The sequence below is a fragment of the Corapipo altera genome, unplaced genomic scaffold, assembly GCF_003945725.1.
Source record: "Corapipo altera isolate COAL_440 unplaced genomic scaffold, ASM394572v1 316, whole genome shotgun sequence".
Taxonomy (NCBI): domain Eukaryota; kingdom Metazoa; phylum Chordata; class Aves; order Passeriformes; family Pipridae; genus Corapipo; species Corapipo altera.
This window is the reverse complement of record NW_020884974.1, coordinates 363831-382629: the sequence shown is the minus strand read 5'-3', so window position 1 is coordinate 382629 and position 18799 is coordinate 363831. Positions and strand designations below refer to the sequence as shown.

At 44.9% G+C, this 18799-nt stretch overlaps 1 protein-coding gene, 1 long non-coding RNA gene and 7 other non-coding genes across 14 annotated transcripts; 1 reads left to right on the top strand and 8 right to left on the bottom strand.

The window, feature by feature from the left end:
* The first annotated feature begins 8071 nt into the window (after nucleotides 1–8071).
* HEBP2 (heme binding protein 2) lies at nucleotides 8072–13708 on the top strand. Its single transcript, XM_027665316.1, has 5 exons — nucleotides 8072–8261; nucleotides 10275–10359; nucleotides 10464–10599; nucleotides 10702–10867; nucleotides 11499–13708. Exons 2-5 carry the CDS (start codon nucleotides 10285–10287, stop codon nucleotides 11671–11673), a joined length of 552 nt encoding a protein of 183 aa, XP_027521117.1. The 5' UTR covers nucleotides 8072–8261; nucleotides 10275–10284; the 3' UTR covers nucleotides 11674–13708.
* Nucleotides 12623–18682, bottom strand: LOC113957660. Of its 6 annotated transcripts, XR_003531255.1 has the most exons (13): nucleotides 18621–18682; nucleotides 17481–17521; nucleotides 16942–16981; nucleotides 16621–16666; nucleotides 16201–16232; nucleotides 15722–15814; nucleotides 15140–15165; nucleotides 14670–14718; nucleotides 13923–13972; nucleotides 13273–13359; nucleotides 13149–13179; nucleotides 12918–12960; nucleotides 12623–12747 (listed from the first exon to the last, which is right to left on the bottom strand). It is a non-coding gene; the product is annotated as an uncharacterized LOC113957660 (long non-coding RNA). The 6 variants fall into 6 exon arrangements; XR_003531250.1 differs by lacking the exon at nucleotides 13273–13359 and having other exon boundaries at nucleotides 13902–13972; nucleotides 18621–18681; XR_003531254.1 differs by lacking the exon at nucleotides 13273–13359 and having other exon boundaries at nucleotides 18621–18681.
* Nucleotides 13031–13105, bottom strand: LOC113957677. The gene has a single exon (XR_003531271.1). It is a non-coding gene; the product is annotated as a small nucleolar RNA SNORD47 (small nucleolar RNA).
* LOC113957676 lies at nucleotides 14043–14118 on the bottom strand. The gene has a single exon (XR_003531270.1). It is a non-coding gene; the product is annotated as a small nucleolar RNA SNORD79 (small nucleolar RNA).
* Nucleotides 16059–16145, bottom strand: LOC113957674. Its single transcript, XR_003531268.1, has one exon. It is a non-coding gene; the product is annotated as a small nucleolar RNA snR60/Z15/Z230/Z193/J17 (small nucleolar RNA).
* On the bottom strand, nucleotides 16322–16402 carry LOC113957679. The gene has a single exon (XR_003531273.1). It is a non-coding gene; the product is annotated as a small nucleolar RNA snR60/Z15/Z230/Z193/J17 (small nucleolar RNA).
* LOC113957673 lies at nucleotides 16737–16818 on the bottom strand. Its single transcript, XR_003531267.1, has one exon. It is a non-coding gene; the product is annotated as a small nucleolar RNA SNORD24 (small nucleolar RNA).
* Nucleotides 17057–17124, bottom strand: LOC113957675. The gene has a single exon (XR_003531269.1). It is a non-coding gene; the product is annotated as a small nucleolar RNA SNORD75 (small nucleolar RNA).
* Nucleotides 17852–17933, bottom strand: LOC113957678. The gene has a single exon (XR_003531272.1). It is a non-coding gene; the product is annotated as a small nucleolar RNA SNORD74 (small nucleolar RNA).
* Nucleotides 18683–18799: the final 117 nt, after the last annotated feature.

Here is an 18799-nt window from a genome sequence, read left to right as displayed (position 1 = left end):
GGCAGGGACACCTTCCACTAGCCCAGGTTGCTCCAAGCCCCGTCCAACCTGGCCTTGGACACTTGCAGGGATGGGGTAGCCACAGCTTCTCTGGGCAACCTGTGCCAGGGCCTCACCACGCTCAGCCAGGGAAGGATTTTTTCCTGCTATCTCATCTCATGCCTTCTCAGCCTCACTGAGGTGCTGGAAGCACTCCCAATGACAGCACAGTGTCCTGGCTCTGGGACACATGGATCCATGTCTCTGTGTGAAGGGCAAACGGAGATCAGACCATGACGAGAGCAGAAAACAATGGCCCATGGGGAGCTACAACTGCTCCTTGCATGCAGCCCAACATGGTTTTCCCAGATGTGCACCACATGCAGTGCCAAGTGTGGCCCCACGGCAGCCGTGCACAGCACAATCCTCCTCCATCCCACCGGAACTGCAGCTGGACCTGGATTCAAATCTTCTCCAGCTGATTTCGACAGACCACCAGCACCCCATAAGACACACTGTCTTATGTCAATCTGCCCTGGACAGATTCATGGCAATAAACCTTCAAAACATCTGTCTTGAGGGTGCACTCAGAACCTCCAACAGAGCATGTTTTGAGAGCACCCAGTGCCTGCAGGGAGAACAATCCCCTGTTGTTGTTGTGTGCTCTGGGACCACATTTTTCACGTGCTCACATAGTAACCCCAGGAGTTTGGGGCTGTGGTACTCCTCCCCCACCCTGAAATATGCTCCCTGTGGGCTGTTCCTACGCAGAGATCACTTTCTCTGGGGTTTAGCTTTATTAGCAGGTCCTCCCAAAGCACATGCTTTTCTTTGAGGGTCATCTCGTTTGCCAGAAATCCCCTCCTCTCTAAACTCTTCTGTTCCTGTGGGTAATTTCTCTCTCCAGGCTGAACAGCCCCAGCTCTCACAACCTCTGCCACCTCCCCAAAACAACAGTGTATTTCTTGAGGTTCAGGGACAATTCAGTGCTCTGTAGAGCCACTTAGAGAAAGTTCACAAGGTATTCCAAGTATTTTAAGGGAGTTTTAGAGCTACTGTTAACAGCATAGAAGTTCTGCAGTAGCCTGAAGTGGTTCAGAGCTGCTTAGAACAGTCTGTTGGAGTCACAGATTGGTCTAGAAGGGTTTTAGAGCTGCCCTGAGCTCTTCAGAGGAATTTTAAAGCTGCATAGAGCAGTTCAGGGTTGTACAGCAGGGATTTAGAGGCATTTTAAATGTCTTTAGAGACACATTAGTGCTGCTTAGAGCATCAGAGGAGCTTTAGATCAGTTTAGGGGTGCTCTGAGGTGTTTAGAAGAGGTTTAGAAAAGCTAAATGAGTTTAGAGCACTTTACAGGAGTTCTGGCACACTTTACAGGACCTTAGAGCTGCTTAGAACTGTTTACAGGGGTTTTAGAGGAGTTAGATCAATTTAGAGCAGTTCAGTGTGGTTTTAGAGCCTCAGGGAAGTTTTAGCACTGTTTCTCTAAGCAGGAGTTTCAGAAATGCAAAAAGGAGCTCTAGAGCCATTTCATGGAAAACTGAGAGGGGGTGAGATCTGTTTTGAAGCATTTTACTGCTGCTTAAGGCAGTGTGGAGGAATTTCAGGTATCAGCGTTGGTTAGAGGGCTTTCAAAGTGGATACTTTTTTTATAGTTTCTCACCATTGTTTATGGTTTATCTTCAATTAGAAGAGTTTTAGAGCTGTCTAGGTGGGTTGTAGAGCAGTGTGGCGCATTCTGGAACTCTTTAAAGAAGTCCAGACTGGTTTATCACTCTGGAGTGTTTTAGAATCAGTCAAATGATTTTAAAGGGTGTGATTTAAAGGGTGTAATAATAGGTCTGTAAGAGCTCATCAGAGGTGTTTTGTAGCTGCCTGGTTAGAGCACCTCACAGCACATTCAAGCAGGTTTAGAGCTCCTTAGAGGAGCTCAAGATGCCCAGAGGATCTTCAGATCAACATAGAGGAGCTCTAGATAAGATCAGATGAATCTGAAAGTTGCTTAGAGAAGGTTTAGAAAGATGTTAGTGCTGTTTAGAGGACCCAAGCACTCTTGGAAGGGATATTACAGCTCCTCAGAACTGCTTAGAGTGCTTCTGAGGAGTTCTGGAGGAATCTGGAGCTATTTTTCAGACCTTTAAAGCTGTTTCAGGAAGTGCAAAGGTATTTTAAAGGTGGCAATAAACTCCTAGAGGTGTTTAGCACCATTTAGTGGCAGTTTAGAGCCGATTAGAGTACTTTTGGGACTGCTTAGAGTTGTGTAAATTATATCTGGTTTTAGCCAATTGTCTCTGCAGCAATACAGAGGTCTTACAGCTCTTTAGGCTAACTAAAGGACTTTTAGAACAATTTAGAAGAACTATACAGTGGTTTAGAGCTGCTTAGTGGGGGTTAAAATCTTAGAATAGCTCAGAGACATTCTGAAAAATTTTAGGGTTGCCCCAGTTCAGGGTTGGCACTGTCTTCCCACATCTGATCACTGTTTCTGACTCCCCTCACTGCCTCTGTCCCTCTCCCCTAGTCCCTGGCTGAAAGTTTCCTGTTTCAGGGCTGTCTTTGCTTACCTTTGGAAGGGATGCAATTAAAAAAAATGATGATGAAGATTCTAAGGCTTTCTGATTATTTACACTGACAACCAGCAGGAAAAAGAACTGTGCTTTAGCCAGAAGGAATGACAGCTTCAACAGCTGTGGGAATTTATAGTGTGGGGAATCTGAACACATGAACTGACATCCAGGTTCCAAAACCTGCACTGTAAATTCTGGCCAAGGCAGAAGGAGAGTTCAGGCTCTCTGCAGCTGCAGCATCCTGTGCAGTGCCCGGAAAAGTGTCTTCCCACTTCCCTTGAAATAAGCAATGCAGTGTCAGCAGTGCCAAAGCTCAGAGGATAATAAGGACACCCGTGAAAGCAGCAACAAAAGTCAGTTGCTGTTTTTCCAAAACAAGCATAGGAATAAAAATATGGTTTTACAGATTCTAGCAATTTTTCTGTAAGGAAAAGGAATGAACATGAATGTCAAAAGCTTATCTAAACAACTCCATAATGTAATTTCAAATAGGGAAGTTATAAACATGTAACGGCCCTGCAAGTTTTCTTCACACTTTGTGTTGCTGCTGTATTAACATTTCCAATAATTTCTACACTGAATACAACTTCACTTCCACTTTCTCCAAATCACACTAGTCTCTACCTATACAGAGTTTTGACACCTGTTGTCATTTCTGAAGCTACCATGAGTGCACTTCCGGTTCAGCATAATCAAACTATAGTTTTGCTTCTTTCTCTCTGCAATAAATAAATGTATCCAGATGTAATTTTCTTCCAAAGACAGACTCAAGTCTGTTTTCAGAACAAATAAGAAGTATCCAAGCCTAAATGAAAATTGAGAAAGACAATACCTGTGAAAGTGATGAAATTCTGTTAAATACCACCTTGGCTGGCTGGTATTCAGAAGCACATCATCTGGGAAGATGGTGTGATGTCATTATACATCAACTTCATTTTCTCTGCTCTAAATAAAAAGGTGCAAAAATCAAAAGAAATACCAGCCTCTCAGACGTTTAATTTGAGTTTTAAACTGTTAGGTTGGCTATTGGTTCTGACTGGAAACTTGCCAGTTTAAGTGTTTTTTTCCCCCTAACTTTGCATTTTCTTAAGTGTCTTACAGAGACATTCCCTGCCCATGGCAGGGGGTTGGAACTAGAAGCTCTTTGTCCCTTCCAACCCAAACCATTCTGTGATTCTCTCTTTCAGGCTGGTGTGTTTACTGCATAAAAGATGTTTAACACACAAAGATAATTTTTTACACGTTAAGATGCTTAAATGTTTAACCTTGCCATTAACAGTCAACAGTTTAATCAAGTTTATGGCTTTGGAAACAGAACAAACTATCAGGATCCATTACTGAGCTGAAGCGACCACTGACAACCAAGAGAGCTTGAGGGACGTTAATATTAAAGTAAAACTCACCTCTGGACACAACCAACAGTGCCACCTGCTGCAGAACCAGCACTGGCTCACCCTGGGAAAGGAGAGGATGAGAGACTAGGTTCTGGTCCCACTGTCAGAAGATGGGAGAAGTTCTGACATGATCCATATTCAAGCAACTAAGCTCAGGAAGCAGCTCAGGAGACAAACCCTCAGCTTCAGTTACCTTTTCATGTCTTTTTGAGAGAAGTGGAAAATATTATTTTAGGAGAGTATTTTCTTTGAGATATGAATTCTGACTCTCCAGGCCTGGTCCCATCACCTCTGGACATGTTCTCAGGTCCTTGGGACTCCATAGGGCTGGACTCCTTTGTGTTTGCAAAGAAGGTGTGTTCTCTTCACCTCAGGCTTAAGTCACTGTTAAACGCCAGTTAAAAAAAGCCCAAATAGCAGTGCAATAGATTTGTGTCAAGGCTTTTTCCCAGCAAGCACCGTTACCTCTTTCCCTGGATGAGATGTTCCTGTCTTGAATATACAAATTCACTTGGTTTCACGGTCTTGTTTCTAAGAACCTGCCAATAGCAGAATGTAGATGAATTTCTAAAAGGTGAATTCCTCTCCTTCCAGCACTCAGAGAGGACTGGAAGTTTCTGTGTATTTAGATAAGTATTAATGCTGGCTAAAGTTTACTGAGCTAATTGCATGTAGGGTTCAGCTGCTAGATCCCTAAACAGATCCCTATTAAAAATATCCCTTATTTTGGAAAGAAGCCAGTGAATAAGGCAGTATATAAAGCTGAGGAAGCTTCTCTCTGGGCTCCATGCACAGGAGACAGGAAGGTTTTGGAATGTTTTGCATGGCAGCTGGAAGGAAGGATTTATTTAAGATTAACTCCCCAAACCTAGAATGATTCCAAAATGTGATCTCCAGCAGAGGAATCTTGGAAAATACCAAGTCAAGAGTGCTCTGGAGTGGTGTTGGGTGTAGGAAGGTTTTCATTTGGTCAACAGCAGCCAGTTCCAGGCCATCCCTGATGAAGTGAGCAAGAAATCACTCACTCAGCAAGAGTTAGGTAACACTGTCAGTGAGTCAGCTGTTCAAGGTAGCAGGGAGAGGCAGTAGTTTCATGTGTCATTTGTAACAAACTAGCTGGAATCGGGGAAAGACATGGAGAAAATCCACATGCAGGTTTCCAAAAAGCAAATGGGTTTTGGCTGAGAGCAAATCCAACCGTAACAAATCGGTGTGCTGATATAAAACGTGTAGGTCAGAGCATAAGGTGTAAATACTCCCTCACTGGAATTATGGCAGAGATTTCCTTTCCACATTTTGCAAGGGATAATTGGAACAGTACTGTAGCACATTCAACTGCTTCCTTAGAAGATGGTACACTTATGCTTCTTCATTTTCCATACTGGAAGTGAAAATAAGATGTAAAATGGAGGCTTTCTCTCTCTTTAGAGCAAGGACATAAGAGACTTCTTTTGGGAGACGAATTTGCAGCAAACCACAGTTCATCTAACAACATATAAGGACATTTTTGCTGCCCTGGACAGTAACTACAGTAACATCACATGCTCAACTTCTTTGTTGGGAAGTGAAGGCTTCTGCATCATCTGATGAGCATGAGTTCGCAAAAGCAAAGGCCATTTATATGTGAAGAGTCTCAGTTCTTTTAAATGAAAATCACTGACAACTATTTCCTGACAGGCTTAGGCAGCAATGCAAAACTGCCTGGAGCTTTGGGATGAGACCACTCGTTAGAACACGTGAGTGGCCAGACATGGGACAGTGCTTCCTCTCTGTCCCTCACACCCCAGCTCTTCATATCCCACCACAGACCTGGCAGCTACAAGAACAAGACTCAAAGTTATCATTAACCACACTGTAACAAAACATTTTTGTCCCCTGGGTTTCTCCAATCCTGACACAATTAGGTCAGTGGAAAAGATTCCCGTTTTTTGTGCAAGCAGTCTGTGCTTGCCTCTAAGGATAAAGGTAACTTGCCACACAACTGCACAGATGTGACAGCAGGATTGTAATGCTGCCACAGAGCAGATGGAAGCAGTTTTGCTCTGGAGAATGTTGCTTAAGGTCTTGTCTGGGCTTGTTACTGAGAAGAAAAGTGGAAAACACAAGCGATCATATCACAGGCTCGCCCTTCTCCTTTTCCCGTCAAAGCTGCTTCTGAAGTACCAGTTCATTACCAGTTCCTGCACAGAAGTGCCTGATGAAAACAGTAAAATTAAGGTGCAAACCCTGTGCTTTTCTGTGCTTGTGCCCTCATCCCTACTCCTTAAGGTAGCAGTACAGAAAAGCATTGCTTTCTCAGCTGTTCTAGAAAATACCAGCCAAGTCCCAGACAGATATTCATGGCATTACACAGAGTTGTCACAGAGCCCTTGAGACTTAATGACTGCTGCATACTCAAATTTTCCCCTGTTTGGAGGTACCAGTGAGACTGTGTCAGCTTTCACCATAATCCCACTCCTTCCACTAATTAGTTTTGGAATGTATATAGTTGTGTACAGAATACATGTCCTCATGCCTGCCCTGCTGTCTCATCCAGCTGTTGACATGTTCTCTCAATGTATACGTGAAAAACAAAGCCTGTTGGAAAACAACGCCTCGGGAAAACACTGCGGATTGTTCTCTAGCCCGGGGCTGCTCCACCAGGAACAGTCAGCTCTTTGTCAGGGACATCAGCTGGACACACACAGACTGACTGGGGGTTTGTTCTGGGCCTCTCTGCCTCAGAAACGAGAATCCACTGTGGGCTTGTGTTTATCTACAGAGTTATTGCCGCCCTTTCAAGGTACTTCTCAGTGCTCACCACTGGGGTACACTGGTGGTGATTTACCAAACTGTTGTGGCTGGGTACTGTTTTTCACATGGTCTTCTCTGCTCTGAGAGTGTTCAAGAACACTTCCATCCCTGGAAGGGTCCAAAGCCAGGTTGGATGCGGCTTGGAGCAACCTGGTCAAGTGGAAGGTGTCCCTGCCCATGGCAGAGAGGATTTTTAAGGTCCCTTCCAACCCAAACCATTCCAGGATTCCACGTTCTATGAAAATAATTACCAGGACATGCTTGAAGGAGTGTTGGGGTGACAGAGGAAGGCGTCAGCTCACCTTACACAAGCCCGTAGCTCCTGAGCAAAGACCAAGGAGTAGCAGATTCTGCTGCTCCAAAGGCCCTGCTGCTGCTTCTGTTTGATCCAAGCAGAGCACAGGTGAAACTGAGAAACATTTTACTCCATAAAGTACAAAGCATGCAGAGAACTGGTTCTGCATTTCAGGCCTCAGCATGTTCGAATACACTCCAGCAGTAAATCTCCCTGTACACCACCCTGTTCTGTGGCTCTGGAGAGTTTTGTGGCTTTAGAGATAAGTTCACAATTGCTGTTTGGCATGGTTTGGGTTTTATTCCCCCTTTCAGAACAAGAGTGTATCACACAGCATCCCAATGAAGTTCCCTGCAAGCCAAGTGTGTTTCCTGCTAAAAGTCATCCCCACTATTGATGTCACACATCCCCAAGAGCTTATCTGAATGTGGCTGCAAGGAATTTGCACAAACCATGACAAACTGGGGGGTGTCCTCAGAACACAAACTGTGGAGTTTAATCTGCCCTATTGTGCTGGTACCCAACTCTGTCTGGAGCTGCAGCTGATTAAATGAAAAGTGTTGGCCCTGCTGTGCATATTACAAACAGGGCAGGATTTCACAATAGCTTTGTATAACCCCTTTGTGCAGATATCCAAGGGCTAAGGGGACTGATTAGCCTCAAATACCGCTCAGAGCAGCCAGCCAGCAGAGAACACTGGCTGCCTTTCATACCATGCCAGCAAAAATCTCGTGAGGATGGTCTCAGCGGAGTGTGCAGCCAGATTCCTACCTACCCTTCACCCCTGGGGTGAAAAAGGAAAAGGTGGCATTCTGTGCCCCCACTCTCCCGTAATCCAAGTCTAGGGGGATGTTATTTATGCAAAAATTCTTTCTCCCAAAGCACTAAACCTGCTGCTGACCCTGACACCAGCAGGCCCACAGCCATGGAAACCAGGGGAAGTTACACAACGGTGCAGAAGTGTTTACAGAGTCGGCTCACACACTGGCCCAGTGTTGCCTCGTGGGCAGGAGGTGGAGCTTCTGGCATCTGTGTGGGGGCTCTCCAATGAGACCCAAGGCAGCACAAGGCTCCAGCCTTCTGGTTTTCGTAACAGCAGCCCCCTCCAGTAGGGCTGAGGCATGGGAGGAGCTTGCCCAAACTCAAATAAACACTGACATGCAGCATCTTACGAGGATGTGCAGCCTCAGCAGCACAGACTGCAACAGCCAGAAGGATAAGACAGCTGAAAATGTAAGTATGTTTGCTTTCCCCTCTTCCTCAACAGCACTAGTGGCTTGTGGAATGGCATGTTCTGGCTGTGCTTACTTGTGGCAGCGGTGCAGTCTACTGACTGTTCCCCTGGCCCACGTGTTAAGAGTTGCAGGAAAACCTGAACACCCCCCGGTCATATTTGTATGAACAGATGGACACTTCAAAGCTCAGCTTTCCTGTAGATCTAAAATGAACTCAACTGTAAACATCTGTAGCAGTCTTCTCAGTTTGTCTCTCCCACCCCAAAGCATTGTTTTATTTAATTAAAAAGTATTTCTAACATGCATTGACAGTACTAGCCAAAAAGTTATCAAAGCCAGAGCTGAGATCTACCCAGCAGTTCAGGAAAGGTGTGTTGGGAAGGGGTTGGAATGGGCATGTAGACAGAAGGCAGCTCGTCCAGTAGCTACTACCAGTGCTAAAACAAAGAAACATTTACTCCTCTGCTTCCTCACATCCCCAGGGAACACATGAAGAGGATCAATTTGTTTTCTATCGTGTTGTAGTGAAGAGAAAGCAAAGTGACAGCAAAGCAGCAGCATCTTTGCCCTAGAAATGACAATAAAGAAATTACTGTAGGAACTTTCAGCGTAGTTGCTGACATTTGCTTCTAATTAAGTGGATTCCTGCTTTGTTATGCTTTGTAAACACCACTGACAAAAAGTCTACTGGAGTACAACTGCCCAGCAGCCCCTGGTGACCATCACTGTGGTCAGGGCTGCTGAGGATGAGGTACCTTCAGGCTGGGACAGGGAGGGGACAGCACCTGCCTTTAGCTGCTGGCATCAGTGTCCTGCTGTGGGATTCTGGGACCTCCCCTTGCTCTGTGGGAACAAGTGAAGGAGCTGCTGGGAGAAGCTCAACAGCACTACACAACCTAATTTTAAAGATTCTAAGGTTTGTTTAGTTTGGTTTTGGGTTGTGTGTTTTGTTGTTTTGAGGGTTTTTAATAAGCTTTTCAACCTCAGCTCCCCAAAAGAATTCCTCCAAAGCAGGGTATGGAAGGGGGATTAACAGTATTCAACAGTACTCCACATGTCACAGGAAGATGGAAACAGTAGTTAAGTAGCATAGTTGTTGACTTTAGAAAAGATGTTCTGTTACCCAACATGTAACTGAGCTATAATCTGAGAAAACAATGTCCTATGACCTAGGAAGCAAGATAATTGCTGAATTAACCACATACTGTCTTTGCAAAATGAAGTGCAAAGGACAGTGATATAACAGGAAAGCTGAGACTGTCAGGATATAGGTTACATGCTACAATCTGCCTGGTAATGACAAAAGTCATAAAGGAAGGCTCCTAAAATCTCAAGGCTTTTAATCAGATGTGATTATTTCAATGGTGATTTTGAGTATTTTCACTTGCTTTGTTTTGGGACAGTGTCTTCAAATTTTCAGCTTTTTCCTCCTGTGTGAAGGAAAGAAAGTATTCATTCCTAAATGCAGAAAATCTCATTTATCCACAGGGCCCTGAGGCTAAAGGCTTTTAGGAAAGGCATCAGCTATTATGAGACACCAAATAAAGTTAAGGCCAAGTTAACTGTGAAGTTTAGGCAAAGTCATTATGAGAGGCCAAATAAGTCAATACCAGAGCACCCACCAACACCAGTGTTTTTCATCCTGGAGCAAACAGACTGAAATCCTCAAGTCCTTTTTACTTACAGATTTCCACAAAACTCCCACTTGCAGAATTTCCACCTTCTGTTTTGCTGTTAGGAAATGCCTTTTTGTCACAGAGAAGTGAAGGCGTGAAGTGAAGAGATGAACACTCACACAGCAGCCGAGAGGCAGTTTCTTGGGTTTGGTTCTGTTCCTGAGGACTAAAATGATTTCAGCTCTTTTTTGTTGAATCAGTGGGGAGGATAAGCAGGAATTCAGGCCTCTCACCATTTCAGGGACAACTGAACCATCAGGCAGAAAGCCCTAGTGCTTTTTCTGCTCATTAATACCAGATTTAAGAGACACCAATGAACTGTGTCTGCCTTTCAGCTCTGGCAAGATGATCAAATCCTTCAAGCAAACATTCCTGTCCCTGGACCTGCAGTCACCTCGGTGGAGCTCAACAGAGACGATGGTAAGTGCAACAATGCTTTCACACTGATTTGGAAACAGTAGCTATTAATTTTGGTCATCTTTAATACCCATCTCCTGGTTACTGTGACTTTTGCTCCCTTGCAGGCTAAGGAGTATGAACTGCGTCAGTATGAGACGGCCAAGTGGGTGAGCACAGTCATCAGGGGGGAAAGCCAGAAGGAAGCCATGCGCCAGGGCTTCTGGAAGCTCTTCCACTACATTCAGGGAAAGAATGAGAGAGGTAGGATCTGCTGGGTCTGAAAGGCAAGGTGATGAAGATGAGTAGTACAAAACAGAGGCGCTGGAGAATGCAGCTTTGACAACTGTATTTCCTCTCCTCTAGAAATGAAGATTGACATGACTGTGCCAGTGACCTGCCTGGTGAAATCTGGCTGCACAGACTTCAAGATCTCGTTTTTTGTGCCCTTTGAACACCAGGACTCCACCCCCCAGCCCATGGACTCCGACGTGTTCGTGGAGGAGCGGAAGGCAGCGGCGATCTTTGTCCGGTGAGCACAACCAGCACAGTTGGCAGCACACCAACCCAGCTCACTGGTTGCCCTCACTGAACTGTGGGCTACTCTTTCTTGGAGGATTTTTACTTGGGTATATACCCTGCTGTCCAGAGCTTTCACTGCTCAAACCCAAGCATTTGGAAATATTACATTCAGGTGTCTTATTAAGAATGAAATGACCAAGTTTCAAAATGTTACTTTTTGAGCCTACTCTTGAATACATTACAGTGGGTTTTATGCAGGTGCAGCCTCCAGAATCTAAAGTTTGTGCTACAAAACATCCAAACCACTTTTCTAGCACCCTTAAGGTGTAGCCCTAAACTCCCACACTGCATGGCAGTTCTTTATTACAGGAAATACACCCAAAGCAACACCTGGGCCGCATGTCAATCAACTCTCAGAATCAAAATCAACTTGGGTGGTTAGCTGTTTCAAGCCCTGCTTTTAAAACCAGCATAAACAGCCATATGCTCTTAAGCAGCTTGTTCTCCTTAGTTTAACCAGTAACTGCATCACAAGTATTTAAACACTGTATGCTTTGCAAACCTGAAATCTCCTGCTGTGCAAATTAAAACCAGGGGTTTGAATTCTTAATAAAAAACCCCCCCTTTTTCACTTCTACCAGGTCCTTTGGTGGCTTTGCCTCCCCAGAGAAATATGCTGAGGAAGCTGAAGTCTTGGCCAGAACCTTAAGAAACAGAGGCCAACCATTCCATGAAGACTTCTTCTATACTGCAGGCTATGACAGTCCCTTCAAGCTCTTCAACAGGCACAATGAAGTGTGGTATTTTAAAAAGTAACATGGTGGGGGAAATATTAAGAGGCTACTAATTAGCTCTGGATGAAAACAGACCTTATTAATGGCTTTTGCTTTAGTGCAGAAGAGATTTAATTTGCACAAGGACACAGAATGTCTAATTCATCTTCTCTAGGATGAAATACTATTGTGGCTAAAACGATCTCAAGCTCTGTCTACAAAATGTAATTTAAATTCAAGTAGATTGTACCAGGTAGAGTAGGAGGGAGATAGTACAAGCTTACTCTTAATTGAGAGGTTCTAGGGAACACCAATAATCTGAAACTAATCCTTCCTAAAGTTTGGATGTCTAGTTTTACTTCTCATTAGAAGTGCTACAGCAACAGCTCAAGTGTCACGGAGAATTCAGTTCTCCATAGAGCTGACTTTTCCAATACTGACATCAACCCTGAGACAGAGGAATTTAAAAATGAATTTTTTATAGAAATCTATCATTAATGAGTTTCAGGAAGCAGAAACACCTTAGCAGGCCTTCCTGCCTCATAATTAATAACTTGGGTTTTTAACTGGTAGTATCAAGATCCCCCACCTCCTCATTTTTTTCCCTCGTGGAGGCCAAATCCTGTGTTGCTCAAATCCAGTGGAAAAGGGTTAACAAGTCCAAGCAGTGTGCTTGTTCTGTGCACACCTGGACACATAATACCAGGATAACTGGGGGCATTTTAGTATTAAATAAAGTAGTAGTAAGTTTAGCTCTCACCTACAACACACTAAGTACCCCTTTAATTGTTTGCCTTTGTCTAAATGTTGGTATTGGCCAGGCCAGCTGCAGCCTGCGCACCAGCAGTACTGGACATCCCAGTTAAGACACTTGCAAGCATTTCACCTAATTTAGTCCCTGCTCTAAATCAAGCATTTGAAGCTTTTATACAGTAGCCTAGAGCTGTTTCACACCAAGCTGTTCCAGTCAGAAAGGAGGTCACAACAACAGGCAGAGTTTGAAGATTTTTATTGGCTCCAACCAGCATCAGGCAAACATTACCAGTGGGGTAAAAAAACACTTGGGCTTTTTAATGCTCTTCATGCAAGTGTAGCCCATTATACTGCAATCCTCCACCTAGTAAGACAGACATAAGAACCACTTTAAGACACCAAACCACCACAAGACACTTGCTGGGAACGTCTCAGCCCTTAGAATTTCATCTCTGTTCAGTGAGAGAGTTCAAGCTAAGGTTATCATCACTTGTTCCAGCAAAGAAATGTCTTAATTACTGCAGTTACACTCACCTTCTCAGTTCTTCATACAGTAATTGCAGAGTTGCTTCCTCACCTAAAGCCAGAAGAAAACACAATTAGCACATGCAGTAGCACAAGTGGTACAGGCTCCACATCAGCTCTGTAACCTCAGCACAAAGTGGAACGGAAAGGGTAAAATCACACTGATTCATCTGGCAGAATCAATCTCATCAGTGGCTACATTCCCAATAATATATAATACAGTTCAGCTGTTGGACTTACCCAGTGAGGCTGCAAACAGCACAGTCCTTTCCTGAGAAGAGAGAGGTACTTTCAGAATAACAGACAGCAGCACTATATGCAAGTTTGTTTACCTATGAATTCCTATTCATCAAACTAATTTTACCTGGGGGAAGGCTGCCTTTCAGCTGGCAACTCACAAGTTCAACTTGCAACACCCAAATATAGGAGACACAAAGCTTACAAATCCTAACTGAATTGGAAATACAGAATTACAAACATTGGAAGAAACAGGGTAAGTACAAAGCTACTACTTGCTTTGTGACGCTGTCTCTCCCCATTAGAAAATTGTATTTAATGAGTTTAGATATCCAAATTACAAGTCTCATAGAAATCATCCCAAGAACCTATCTTTAAAAATGAGAACCAGTCTGTTGGGAAACAAGATCATACAGCAAATATCTAGAACTTGAGTCTAAATTTGTGTAGAGCCAGCATAAAGATCAGCAAAACTTGCTGAGAAGTGACAACCAGAATATAGGGTTGTTTTTCTTTCAAGTCCACAGTGCAACGTTGCAATAAACTCCAAATTTTTAGAGTCACTGAGACCACATCTTCTGTTCAGTCAGAACTCTACACCAAGTTTACCACTGACTACACTTGGGTACCTGCTCAGAAACAGCCCCTCCTTTTCATGGAAAATTCAGAACTACACAGAAGTGCATTCTTGCTTCAGGCACAGGGTACCACTACCTAGGCATTCAGCACAATGACAGTATTCCAGGAATTACAAACCCCCATGTACTCTACACTTACCTCAGGCACATCCACCTTGTTTCTCACAGGAACTCCCCACGAGATTCACCCTTGTAAAGAAGTGAAATTTTACTAACACTCTCTCCTTGGCAGTGCTTCAGGATTTAGTTTGAATGTGGGTACTGTTTCAGCACAAGAGTTGTCCTCAGACTCTTTCAGAGAGATTCCCATTGCTTAGAATTCATCACAAACAGTACATGCTTAGAGCAGCTTGATGTTGTGCCACTTCTGTCTCAGAGGATCTGATCTCAGCATTTCAGACCTTATCCCCAACCACATCTTCATTCACATTGTGCAAAAGCCCTGATCTAGCATTTAAGAAAAACAATTCACCACAGTAAGCCCTGAAGATTAATGCTACTCCCTGCAAGAGCCCACTACTTACTTAAAACCAGTAATTAACTACTGGCTTTGGTGAGCACAAGCTCTGTGCTACCAGGTTACCACACACTCATTAACGAGGAACTCAAGGAGTCCATAGCAATTGGACATTCCAAATGGTTCCTATTACTTCTTCTCAGTTACAGAAAACACTTAAAAGTTTTAAAGTATGAGATATGCAGCACCTTGGGTGAGTGAACCCTGCAGGCTGCTGCCAATATGTGGGGCTTTTACCTGGTAAAGGTAATAAAATCCTCCAGAAACCTTCTGCTTGGTGCAGCAGCTGCAATTATAGGATCTAGAAACTTCCCCATCCCCTGTATCACACAGTTCTGAGCAGTTCACATCCACGTGCTGGCGATTTACCTTTTGCTGGCAGTACTCCCAACTGCCCCACTTCCCGGCTCCACTGCACCTGGAATAATGCAAACTATCAGGACAGCACGGAAAGCAGCAGAGGAGGGTGGAATCTCAGTCAGGTGCCTGCAGTCAGATAGAGCTAATGGCAGACCTCCACAACTGGAGTCAGGGCAGTCACATCTCATCACACAGGCAGCTCTGTCAGTCCCTGCTCTAGGCCAAGGCTGCAAATCCACCAGCAGTGCCATCAAGGCCACTCTCTGCACTCAGCTCTTCACTGTGCTCACACCAGCCTGCCAAGGCTGGGCCTTATCCAGGCAGTTCCCCCTTTAAACATCCTCCTGTTTTGGCTGAGATGGCAAGCAGCAGACAACACCAGCCACTGGTCCCTTCCCCCCAGGTAAAAAGAAGGCAAATACTTCACTTCTGGGCATATTTTGGAATATTGATACTTGCAGAATTAATCAAATACCCACCTTGCAAGGAGAAACATTTTGGAAGCCTGCAGAGAAAAATTTCCTATTAGACAAGGTCCAGCAGGAAGTTTTAGCATAAGAATAGTTCCAATAAAATACTGTATCAGCATTTGGTCAAGTTTTGTCCTCATAGGGATCAGAGACCTGATTCAACATCATCTACAGTAGAGGCCGCCTCACCTCCATCCCCTCCCAGAGGAAAAGTCAGCTCCCAGCAAGCTCCAACACTCCAGTAAGCTTATCCCTCAGCTCCAGAGACAACCGAAATTGCAGGAAGGAGCAAACTTCTGAAGTGCAGAGTTCAGTGACATCAACTCCGCGTAAATACCCCAGCCATGCTAAGCCAGGATAAGCATTTTGGGCACTAAATTCAGAGTACTATGGCATTCACCACTCAGGTTTAACAGGCACTTTCCAGAAATCTTTACCACCACAATTACTTCCTGCTTTATAGTGTAACACAGGAAGCTGAACTTTCCAGAGAAAACACAAGGAATTTGCAGACATCTCCAAAAGCAAACACCCAAGCTCAAATGCAGCAGACAAAAGTCCAATAAACCCTAAAAATGGTTTATTAATTACCTGCAATTAGGAAGGCCTTGGCTTCACCAACACCAGTAACAGATGAAATAGCTTCCCACACAAGAGGCACAGGTCTCCTGTGCCCAGGGCAATCTGTAAAGCAACAAAACCCTTTCAGAAGTTGGGGCACTAACACCTGATTAACCTTATTCTGCTGTACTTTTGTTTAATTTACAAGCACAGCTTACTCTATACCCTTCTATTCATCCCACTAAACTTAATGTTTATCCCATTCACTGATTTTCTGGGATCAATTTTCAGAACACATTTACTGATCAAAAGGAAGTGTTTCCCTCTCAGCTTTCCACATGATTTGTCTGGAACAGCCTAAGGACAGGAGGCTGCATCAGACAGGAGCGAAAGACAGTGACAGTGTGATCATCACGGCTCATCTGCTGAACTATGCTGTCATCACAGCAGCCCCTCACACAGCAGGGACACAAATGTGTTTGGACAGACTTAGGCAATGCAATGTTTACCGTGCAGAGGTTAGAGCTTCATCTCCCAGTGCCTGCAAAAAATGGAAAAAAAAAAAAAAAAAGAAGAGGTTATTTCAGCCTTGGTGTCCAAGCCCAGAGCTCCAGATGAGACCACAAAAGGCAGACACATCAGATAGGAGCGAAAGACAGAAGTGTTCATCACAGGATGCTCTGCTGAACTATGCCATCATCACTGTATCTGCTTTGGAATCATCCTACTAAGCAATCACCTCTTGTCACAGCTTTTACAACTACGTTGTCCCAATAAAACAAAGAAACATTCACAAATTTGAATACTAGCAAGTATAAATTGCTTCTGGTCTTAGTGGAAACTAATTTTAAAGCACATCCCATCCTTCCCGCTGCAGTGTTTTAACAACCCCATGGAAGAAACCCCATCATAAAGCACACATTTCTCACCAGGTGATGTTCCTTCTGCATGTCTGCTGAGTGCAGGAGTCAAATCCTGGAGGAAAAAAAAGCTTGTGAATAGGATATTCAGCACTCAAAGCATTGAGGGGAACTCTAAGTTGCTGTGCCTCAGAAAACTGTAATGGTGGTAAAAGTGCTCATCACTCTCTTGGTCAAGAGTAGCAAATAAATGTCATCATTGTGGCACCAGAAGGAAAACCTGGCTCAGGGAATTGTCTGACCACTGACGTATGTTATCAGAGCAAAAGACACTGCCCAGACAAACCCTAAGCATAATTTCATGCTGAGTTTTCATTAATTATGTACTACCTTGTGAAGTGGCATCAAGGCTGTGCATTTGGTGGCAGATCTGGAAGAGAAAGAACAGCTTCAGGAGTTTGTAGAACTGGGAGCCCCTCTGGCAGCCACACCAAGCACAGAAAAAAGCCTCAGCACAGAGTTTTCAGAAATCACTTCTGTCCACTACTCTTTATACTGAAACCATCACAGGCTCTGTAGTCCAGTCAACAGCAATCTCCTCAGTTACACTTTTTATGCAATGTGTTCCAAGTTATTTATTGCTGTGTATAGTGAAGCAGCAGTAATGCAGGAAAAAAGGGATCTGGGGTACTCTTGTGGTCTGGTTACAGGATGACCAGCTGTTTAGAAACAACAGGAGCCTCCCAAATCCTTTCCAGGACAAAGAAAGGGGTGACTTTTCTCAGTAAGCAAATAAGGAGTGCTTGAGGAGACACCACCACCAGTGCTGATCCTGTAACTCCCTGATGCAAGAGTACTCCAGTCTAATTGCTGTACATGAATCCACACATTTTTTCATTTAAACTCTCTATTTTAGAAGCAAAACTTACCTGTTTTGAAGCCACAAGAAGGAACAGTATAGCTGATGCATCTTAAACCGAAAACAAGAACACATATTAGCTTTTCTTTTTTAAAGAATGTTATTTTTACAGATACCTCTTTGAGAGATGCAAAGTAAAATACGAAACACGCTGAGCCTTAAAGTCCCCCTCGACACAATCTAAATTTCTGCTCTTTGATCAAACAAGGACACAAGAAATAACTGCTGCCTGTATTTTTACGCAGAACAGAACCACTGAAGTACTTTACTTTCTACAGCTTAAATTCTGCTGTTCGATCACCGGATCAGCCCCGTGACCTTTGGCAGCTCAGAAAGGCCCACGTGGCGCCTCAGCCATCCCAGACAGCCCACAAGTGTCCCGTGCCCAGCTCAGATCCGTTGGCATTCATCAGTCACCCTCTCAGATGTCCCTACCAACGCAGTTCTCATCATGTGCGGGCATAAGGGAGTCCGAGTGAGCCACTGCTCTTTAAACGTCCACAATCACAGGATATGCTGAGTTGGAAGGGGCCCACCAGGATCAGTCCAACTCCTGTCCCTGCACTAACACCCCAACTATCTCCCCCTGTCCTTGAGACCCTTGTCCAAGCGCTCCTGGAGCTCTGGTGGCCTTGGGGCCGCGAGGCCAACCCTTAATCCTTTAAGGTATCGTGTGCACATTTCAGTAGCGGAGGATATCCTTAATCCTTCCACAACGCTACAATCGCATTTTGCACATTTATCCGCCAAAGCAACCACCTTTAAAGCCCAGCGCACAGTGAAAAAAGGCACCAACCCACAAAACCCGAGGACCCGTAATGCTTACATTTGCAGCGGGCCCATCCCACACTGTCACATGCCAGGCGCGTTTCCCACGGGAAAAGGGCTCCTGGGTAAGACCCCACAACTCAGCGCCTCGTGTATTACCCCGCACCTCCAAGCTGATACCCCCAAACCCGTGTGGGCCCCCACGGGACCCCGCTCGCACAGCGCCGAGGCCGCCATGAGGCACAGTACCAGTGGCCTAGGCCCGGCGGCGCAATCCACCCCCATCCTCCCGCTCCAGTGCTCATCGGAGACCCCACCGCACCCCGAGGGCCCCCGCAGCGCCCCGCCGGCCCACCCGGGGGCAGAACAAGCGCGCACTCACCGCGGGGGCCGCACGAGACACTCCCACCCCTCCGCACTTCAGGAACAAAAAGACCGCGAGCTTCCTGTGCGGCCTTTATATAGGGTTGGCAATCACGTGACTTTGCGCGGCCCCACCCCCTCTGGGCGCACTCCGCGGGCGGGGGCGGTGCGCGGGCGCACGGTCCGCACGGCGTTTCC

Excerpts from the sequence above, each read along its gene's own strand:
- HEBP2 (XM_027665316.1), top strand. The coding sequence starts at position 10,285 with ATGATCAAATCCTTCAAGCAAACATTCCTGTCCCTGGACCTGCAGTCA. Across the intron at positions 10,360-10,463 it reads GGAGCTCAACAGAGACGATG|GCTAAGGAGTATGAACTGCG; the intron begins GTAAGTGCAACA and ends GCTCCCTTGCAG. Across the intron at positions 10,868-11,498 it reads GCAGCGGCGATCTTTGTCCG|GTCCTTTGGTGGCTTTGCCT; the intron begins GTGAGCACAACC and ends CACTTCTACCAG.